Source organism: Epinephelus fuscoguttatus, linkage group LG15 (assembly GCF_011397635.1).
Source record: "Epinephelus fuscoguttatus linkage group LG15, E.fuscoguttatus.final_Chr_v1".
NCBI lineage: Eukaryota > Metazoa > Chordata > Actinopteri > Perciformes > Serranidae > Epinephelus > Epinephelus fuscoguttatus.
This window is the reverse complement of record NC_064766.1, coordinates 6,846,954-6,856,811: the sequence shown is the minus strand read 5'-3', so window position 1 is coordinate 6,856,811 and position 9,858 is coordinate 6,846,954. Positions and strand designations below refer to the sequence as shown.

Here is a 9,858-nt window from a genome sequence, read left to right as displayed (position 1 = left end):
CTAAAAGTAGAATTGGAGCCAGAGTCTTCAGCTATCAGGCTCCTCTCCTGTGGAATTATTTTCCAGTTTTGGTCCGGGAGGCAGACAAACCACCCCTACACCCTTTCTCCACCTACTTTAACTCTGTTTCCGCATTCATGTAGAGGGTCCGCCACATTGAGTGCCATCCAAAACAGAGTTATAAAGCCCTCTGACAATGAGCCTGCACCAGTGCCGACTTACTGACCATGTGCCATGCTGTATTGTGTTTGTCATGGAAGATGCGCCGTACAAATAAAGTTCCGCAACTTCCCATACAAACATGAACTGCTCAAAATAAGACAGACATTTATATGCTGATTGTCCTACAGACATTAACATCTTGAAAGATACATTATATAAAGGATAAAATACATCCTTTTCTCGTCGCTAGAAAACAGTCAAGTTCATTTAATTGTAGTGCTGTAAATTTACAAGAACTGTTACAGAGTGAAAAGCCTAAAATGTGTTTACAAAAAAAAGGAAAAGAAAAGAAATGCTACCAAAGGAACTTAGGAGCAAGTTGTATTTGTATTTCTTATTTTTTATGTATTAGTTTATCAAGTTACTTCTTTTAATGGTTAAAACATAATATACAAAAATTAACAGATGCATTAAAAATGCACAGATTGTAAATGTGGTTAAATGTGATTTGTGGTATTGGGCTTTCTAGATAAAACTGAAGTGAATTAAACTGCACAAACACATGCCTGCAAAAAGCAAAAACCTTGTGTGATTGCATGTTTTATACCTCTCATTTTAAATGAAACATGGGTTTAAGAGGACTGTTTGAAAAAAAAAAAAAAACTGTTGACATCAGCATTTAATTTCGGTTAATTATCAGTGCAGAATTTAAAGGCTGCCAAAGTAAAATTTACCATTTGCAGCCCCATAGGCTTAAATATTGTATAATTCTCTAAGATTGTAGAGGAACTAACTTTTGTTAACTTGGGAAATGTATCTTACTGTACCTTCTGAAGCCACCCTGCTGTGCATATTGTTTCCGTATTGAAACATATACTGAGTCTTTTAAGTATCCAGTTTGTGTGATATGGGTCCATGTCATTGGTTCAACAGCCCATTGGTTCGACATCCCATTAGTCCGACTGTCCGCGGTGCTCGTGGCAGGCGTATGGTGCGCTGCGACCGGCTTGAGGCGGAGCAGGCTCACAGCTTATGTGTTTGTCACTTTCTTTTTCATTTTAACCCACACCATGATCTTTTCCTGACCCTAACCAAGTGGTTGTTGTGCCTAAACCTAACCAGACCTTAACCACAGGGCATCATGATGATTTCGGAACGGACTTTGGAACAATGAGTTTAATATGGTCGGAACAATGGGATGTCGAACCAATGGGCAGTCGAACCAATGGGCAGTTCCCGTGTGATTTTATATTTGCTAACACAGCTGGCTTATCTGTCTCACCAGTTCTGTCACAGGCAGATATTACACATGTCTTTCTGCCATAGAATTCTGTTATCATCCAAAATCATTAAGCACATTAAAGAGGCATGCTGTTGCACTGGCTGACATATTCCTTCATTACAGTGAACAGTGTGGTTTATTCCTCTCAGCTGTCAAACTAGCTAGACCACATTTGCAGTCACAAAGTTGTTGTAAAATAAAGTGCCCCTGCTTATTGTAATGAAGGAGTATGTCACCCAGTGCAACACGATATGGCTCTTGTAGGTATTTGTAATTGTTTTGGGAACAGCAGTTTAGTTCTGTGGCATGTAAAGATAAGCTATATTGCCTGTCGACATCATATTCATTAAAAAGTTAATTGCATCTGCTCGCAGAGGTAAAATGAATGGCAGTATGAAACCAAAAAAGACCACAGCATTTTAAAAGTGACACCATTTTCGCTTAACATGGCTCTAGGGATGGCGGTGATGTCTGGCCCACTACTTTGGTGGAGAATGAATTATTTCTAAAACTACTGAATAGATTGCCATGAAATATACAGATATTCATGGTCACGAGAGCTGAGAAGCTTACTGCATTCAGTAATACTCTGACTTTGCATTTAATGCCACCTGCACATCAAAGTTTCCACTTACCCTGTGAAATATCTGTATGTCTAATTGATTACTTGGTGCAAATTTCAACCTGTTGTCATTCCCAGGTCATCAAATACTGATGCTTTCTCAAGCCCCTCTGCAACTTACAGTGATGTACAGGCCACCATTTAACAAATCTATTTGATGCACAATGGAAACATGTTTATGTTGTCAATCAGTTGCTATTAGGTAAAGGCATCAAACTACGTGGTTAGGTTTAGAACAAAGATCATGTTTTGAGTAAAAATATGTTTCCCACGCAACATAACGTGATCCATCACTGTGGATCAATTTATCGATTCAATGATAAACGATCCATTATCATCAATGCAAAGTGCATGCAGGGCCTTATTTCAGAAAGCAGGCTCAACAAACTCTGAGCCTAATCCCGATCTGCAAGTTGACTGAGCCTGAGCTGGGTGAGTTCAATGTGGGCGGAGTCAAACATTTGACACCGTCCACTCCCTACGGTGTCCGAAGAGGGACAATAAACTATAATGAATGTGGCGAATGCAGGGATGAACACAATGAACTTAATCTGTGGTTTTACTAATTATGAAATACAAGATTGACACATTTCACAAAATAACAGAGTAAATACCTATCAGAACATTAAATTACCTTAATTGTTCATTAAATTATGAAAAAGTAATATATTTTAATGTGTATTTATACACATTAAACACATATCATAATCAAATGTAACCTGAGATACTTTTTTAATGTTATCAAAATTAAGGGGATCACTAGATTGTTTTTTGTTTTTTTTTATTGAACAATTACATAAGTAATCTCCTTGTATCACTGTTATGTGTCTCTATATCAGAGGTGGGTAGTAACTAGTTACATTTACTCAGTTACATTTACTTGAGTAGCTTTTTGGATAAATTGTACTTTACAGAGTAGTTTTTACTTGAGTTATATTGTTTTAAAGCAACAATTCTCTTACTTGAGTACAAATATATGTACATATATATAAATATATATATATATATAGAGAGAGAGAGAGAGAGATTTTATTTTTGTTTTAGTTAAAGGGGTATCGTTTAAAATACATGAATTTGCAGATTATTATTTTTGAATATTTGATTGATTGATTACGTTCATGTTCTTGTTTTACAGATAAATCAGACATTACTCAACAGTTACTCAGTACTTGAGTAGTTTTTTCACCAAATACTCTTTTACTCTTACTCAAGTAATTATTTGGATGACTACTTTTTACTTTTACTTGAGTAATATTGTTTATAAAGTATCAGTCTTCTTACTTGAGTACAATATTTTGCTACTCTACCCACCTCTGCTTTATATATAAAAAACAATAGACACGACAGGTATGATTATAAAGCCATAAAATATTGACAATGCATTCAATTTCATGCTTGTACTCTGATTAGTCTCTTAGAAGACTAAGAACACTAGCGTTATGTATCGTTGTAGTGCATATACCACCGAATGCACTCTGATATTAGTATGAGACCAGTTCGGTGTTGTGAACAAGCTCGCACACACATGTAATTAAAACGTTAGCTTAGCTAAATAGCACCTACTTGCACGTAAGCTAACATTAGCTGTTTAATTGCACACATGCTTAAAAGTTAGTTTAAATATAACATTAGCTCATGTGCAGCTAATTCACATCACCTAACGGCACGCCTAAAAGTATAAACAATATTATAAAAGTCACACTTACTTCCATTATTTATTTATTTTATTTTTTTATCTGAAGTGGGCGTCAGAACCATGCATTGACATATAGGGTAGACTGAGTACAGTTGAGAGACTTTTTGCTTCTCCATTTTTGAATAGATATTGCACAAAAACTATACACTGAAAATAAGTGATTTTTCATATGCAGTTTAATTTGTTTGAATGCTAAGTTATTATTGATGAATATCATTTGTAAGTTGTTTATTTTTTCCACAATCAGGTCATTAACATGAGGTGCATTTTTACCATGGTACCGTCTCAACTATACCCCATATGTGTACAGTTGAGACGGTACCATGGTACAGTTGAGACACCTATTGAAACCCATTGATGATGACTGAACATCAATTGTAAATGCAATAAACTTTAAAAAAAAAATGACAATTTGACAAGATATTTCAATATAAATTCATTCCTCTTTATTGCAATTAAAAACAATGGAATATTATTGTAAACAAGCAATAATAAAACACCAACAATGCCTAAAATGTCAACACTAAAAATAGGCTAAACAAGAAGTTATGACACGCAACTGAGTGGTCATGTGGGGCTAGGCTCTGCCGCCGGCGGTGGTGTTTAGTTTTTATTTTACAAAACTAAACAACAAACAACAAAGAAAAAACATTGATTCACTCCTCACAGTGATGGCATATGCAGCTTTGGCTAGCTTTGTGGTCCTAGCTCTGAAGCAGGGCATCCTGCAATAGGCATAGCACAAGAAGACAAACATAAACAAAAAAGTCCATATAGGCTACACAACATAGCTAACACACACACACACACACACACACACACACACACACACACACACTGCATGGCTTTTTATTTCTGAACTCTGAAGTAGGCTGGGCTACACATCCATAAAGGCTGTATCAACTGTATCCGTTCTACCACCTTACACCACACGCTAAATTATCCTTATATCATTCATGGTTAAAAAGATGTCCATTAATATAACACAGTTCAAGTATCACAAATATTGAATTTTATTTTCATTTTCTTTGTTTGTGGTCTTATTATGATTTGTAACCTGTTATCTTTACACTGCACAACTTAACAGATTGTGATGTAATAGAACTCTATCACGGGTAAGCACCTTGTGTATTTGTCTAGATTATGCAGTGACCTAACATGCCAGGATAGCACGAAATATGTGATTTTTTAGGGCACAGAATAATGTTTGCAATGATGTAAGTTATGTTTGATGGTCACAAAAGGATAATAAGGATTCATTGTGGAAGGGATATGGTAAAGTGAAATTCTTACCTTAGTAAAAAGACTTTTGTTGATATCTTCAGACTGGAGATGCTAACACTCTTCAAATTTCCCACCACCAAAGAGGATGCTGATACACATGTGCTGAGTAAAAATCACGGCTCAGGCTTGCAGCGCAGGCAAGATATTTAGGGTGTTTCAACTGTACACATGTCTCAACTATACTCAGTCTACCCTAAGTAGACGCCGCATCGAATGGGTTTGTCCGCTGCTGTGATATGTCAACATCGCCGCCATATTGGATGTGGCAAGGCTGCGTTGTAAATTAATACAAGTAAATGGACTTAATTTCATAAAGCGCCTTTCTACAAAGAAATTTACGTTAATGCCTCTCATTTATTCATTCTCACACGCACTAATATACTTGGGAAACAGTTAGGCACCAAAAACAATGTATTTGATCTTTTCAGATGGCTCAGATAAGAACTTTATTCATCCCACACAGGAGTAATTCACCTTACATCAGCTATATAGCTTGTCTTTCAGCTCTTCATTTATGAGTTTCTTTCCTCTGAGATCCTCCAGAAGACTGCACACAGTGTTCTTTGCCCTCCTTTCTCTATCCTTTGCATTCCTCTTCTCTCTTTCCAGACTCTCCACCCTAGCCAAGGCATCACTAAGTCTGGCCCTCAGATCATCAGGCAGGACATAGGAGTGGTCCTAGTAGAAACAAAGGATGAAAATATTATAACTCATGTTTATATTACACTTACTCAATCACCCAGTCACAGTCAGTCACATCTTTGCTAGTACAAAGTGATGTCAATTGTCCCACATTCTTAATCTCATCACTCCACATTTGTTCTGCCAGCACTGTGTGTGCGCGTGTGTGCATGTGTGTATGTGCCAGGGATACACATTCATCACTGACATGTTTCATGCATGTGCATATGTGTATGTGAGTATGTCTGAAAATAGTGACAGAGTGGGAGATGACAAGAGATTTGAACATAACAAGGATCATAATGCTCACAACTATTTGAGGCATGTCTATTTGGTACTCACAACACTGGGTACAGGCAGGGGGGTTCATCAGTGTCTTGGACAAGCTGGGAACAGTCCACTGCCAGAGTCTCTTGAGCCTTCTTTAAGGTCTCAGTTGTCGTGGTAGCAACAGGCTAAAGTGAAGGATACAATATTTTAATTTTATCACAGTGTATTATTACAAAATACATAATTGATTCCTTCACACTCAGAAAAGAAAAAAAATCAGCATGGTATGGCATTCATTTATTTAAACCTTACAGCCTATGGTGATATACATACCCTCTGGAGGTGAAGTGAGCTGGGAAACTGAAGACAGAAGGGACAGCTCCATCTCTGATCCTGACTGTCTGACCTGTTCTGTCAAAGTCCTCAGGCTTGAAATGCTCACTGCAGAGCATAGAAGACGAGCTAGCAGAAAACCCTTCCCTCCGGAGAGCTACTTCCCACTGTTTCCACCAAGCATTATCTTTGGGAAACCTACATAGTATGACAAAAGTTAGTCAAGCAAATAACAGCAATCTTACTAAAATGTTTGGAGCAATTGAATAAGTTTAAGTTTAAGTTTAAGTTTATTTACTTTATTAATCCCCCTGAGGAGAAATTCAGTGTTTTCACTCTTGCTTGTCAATTACACACAGGTCCAAAAGACACACACACACATGCACAAACAGGACCTATACATGCACAAAGTGGAGAGATGTCAGAGTGAGGGGGCTGCCCTTGGTGAGGCGCCCCGAGCGGTTGGGGGGTTTGATGCCTTGCTCAAGGGCACCTCGGCAGTACCCAGGAGGTGAACTGGCCCCTCTCCAGCCACCAGGCCACGCTCTATATTTTGGTCCGGATGGGGACTTGAACAGGCGACCCTCCGGTTCCCAACCCAAGTCCCTATGGACTGAGCTACTGCCGAAAATAAGATTGACGACTTCATTGTTTGAAGGCGGGTTTGACCGCGCTAATTCATTGTTTATGTTCTGGTAATGTAAGATTGTTCTTCCTTCTGTTCCTTTCCGACTATGGATTTGTAAACTGAGTTGTTAAATTATTAACTGTGTATGTTTTGATGAAAATATATACTACCATGAGCAGAATAAATTAAAATGAATGAAATGAAATGAATGAATGAATTCTGTGCAGGAATACAGTGTTTTGCACAACGTCGGCAAATTATGCTCTCAAAACGATGTTATAATGGCCAAATCATGCAGTCTATGGGCCAAATACTATCAAAGTTAATTGTTAAGTCTTACCTGTGAAAGGTTATTCCCTGGGATTTGGTTTGGACAGTAAAACGATTCGCACACTTCCATGCAGCACATGGATGAGGCATCTTCTCCGCTCTGATTCTTGCCACATCCAATATGGTGATGACGTTGACGTACGGCTCAGCGCTCGATGCGGCGTCTATGGACGCATGTATCCAACTTCTTTTTTTGTCAGGTTTATCGGCGTAGTTACATCCACATAGTTGCATTACCGCCATCTGTCGGTGCTATGGCCGTCCTACTTCCTCAATAGGGAGCGTCACGGTGACATTGAGGTCTGCAGGCCTGCAATCAGGGATACATGTCCAGAACAGCTGATCAAAATGAGTTCAATCAACTCTGAGTACGTTCAGCCTGAGGAGAAGCGCGTTCACGATTAGCACCAAAAGCCATCATCAGTGGAGTGCAGATGACATGAATTGCAGAGGCAGAAAGCGGAGATAAAAACAGTCACTTATTTTATCCCAACTGAATCGGAGATTTTAATGACCGTGAGTGAGGTCTTCGAACATGAAAAAAAAATCTTTTATGGCAGCTGCAGCTAACAGCATGAGGTGGGACAGGAAAAGATTGCAGAGCTCATCCATAGTTAATGTTAAGTGATGTGGTGTGTTAATGTGTCTAATATACAGAAAACAGAAACATTTAACAAGTAAACAATGTTCATATATTTTTACAAATATATATATATATATATATATATATTCAGCATATATATATGCTGAATTGCTGTGAAATGACTTCCGATTTATGTAATCTCCTTTATTCTCAGATGGAACTATTATTGGATGTTGAGTCCCCCTAAATGCAGCCAATTACACAACGGAATCTTTGAATATATGAAAAGCATTCATAAATTATTGCATAATGTATCCATATAGATTAATTTTTTATCATCACTGACAAACCTGCAGTTCTGTGGAATTCCTCTGTGATAATCCTTACTGATTCATGCCCAGGGGAAAAAAAACACAAAAACTGGCAAAAGTCTTTTCAGAGCCAGAGTCACCTTTCTTAAGGCCCAAAAAATGTTGTCTCTGCTCCGATGATAATGTAAATCCATGATGTGTAATATTTGATATATAGTACAGGCCAAAAGTTTGGACACACCTTCTCATTCAATGCGTTTTCTTTATTTTCATGACTGTTTACATTGTAGATTCTCACTGAAGGCATCAAAACTATGAATGAACACATGTGGAGTTATGTACTTAACAAAAAAAGGTGAAGTAACTGAAAACATGTTTTATATTCTAGTTTCTTCAAAATAGCCACCCTTTGCTCTGATTACTGCTTTGCACACTCTTGGCATTCTCTCCATGAGCTTCAAGAGGTAGTCACCTGAAATGGTTTTCCAACAGTCTTGAAGGAGTTCCCAGAGGTGTTTAGCACTTGTTGGCCCCTTTGCCTTCACTCTGCGGTCCAGCTCACCCCAAACCATCTCGATTGGGTTCAGGTCCGGTGACTGTGGAGGCCAGGTCATCTGCCGCAGCACTCCATCACTCTCCTTCTTGGTCAAATAGCCCTTACACAGCCTGGAGGTGTGTTTGGGGTCATTGTCCTGTTGAAAAATAAATGATCGTCCAACTAAACGCAAACCGTATGGGATGGCATGTCGCTGCAGGATGCTGTGGTAGCCATGCTGGTTCAGTGTGCCTTCAATTTTGAATAAATCCCCAACAGTGTCACCAGCAAAACACCCCCACACCATCACACCTCCTCCTCCATGCTTCACAGTGGGAACCAGGCATGTGGAATCCATCCGTTCACCTTTTCTGCGTCTCACAAAGACACGGCGGTTGGAACCAAAGATCTCGTCCATTCCTTGTGTTTCTTGGCCCAAACAAATCTCTTCTGCTTGTTGCCTCTCCTTAGCAGTGGTTTCCTAGTAGCTATTTGACCGTGAAGGCCTGATTTGCGCAGTCTCCTCTTAACAGTTGTTCTAGAGATGGGTCTGCTGCTAGAACTCTGTGTGGCATTCATCTGGTCTCTGATCTGAGCTGCTGTTAACTTGCGATTTCTGAGGCTGGTGACTCGGATGAACTTATCCTCAGAAGCAGAGGTGACTCTTGGTCTTCCTTTCCTGGGTCGGTCCTCATGTGTGCCAGTTTCGTTGTAGCGCTTGATGGTTTTTGCGACTCCACTTGGGGACACATTTAAAGTTTTGGCAATTTTCCGGACTGACTGACCTTCATTTCTTAAAGTAATGATGGCCACTTGTTTTTCTTTAGTTAGCTGATTGGTTCTTGCCATAATATGAATTTTAACAGTTGTCCAATAGGGCTGTCGGCTGTGTATTAACCTGACTTCTGCACAACACAACTGATGGTCCCAACCCCATTGATAAAGCAAGAAATTCCACTAATTAACCCTGATAAGGCACACCTGTGAAGTGGAAACCATTTCAGGTGACTACCTCTTGAAGCTCATGGAGAGAATGCCAAGAGTGTGCAAAGCAGTAATCAGAGCAAAGGGTGGCTATTTTGAAGAAACTAGAATATAAAACATGTTTTCAGTTATTTCACCTTTTTTTGTTAAGTACATA

At 38.9% G+C, this 9,858-nt stretch overlaps 1 protein-coding gene across 1 annotated transcript; it reads right to left on the bottom strand.

The window, feature by feature from the left end:
* Positions 1-5,526: 5,526 nt before the first annotated feature.
* On the bottom strand, positions 5,527-7,378 carry LOC125901946 (THAP domain-containing protein 6-like). Its single transcript, XM_049597987.1, has 4 exons — positions 7,299-7,378; positions 6,327-6,528; positions 6,075-6,182; positions 5,527-5,724 (listed from the first exon to the last, which is right to left on the bottom strand). The coding sequence occupies exons 1-4, from the start codon at positions 7,376-7,378 to the stop codon at positions 5,527-5,529; spliced, it is 588 nt and encodes a 195-aa protein (XP_049453944.1).
* Positions 7,379-9,858: the final 2,480 nt, after the last annotated feature.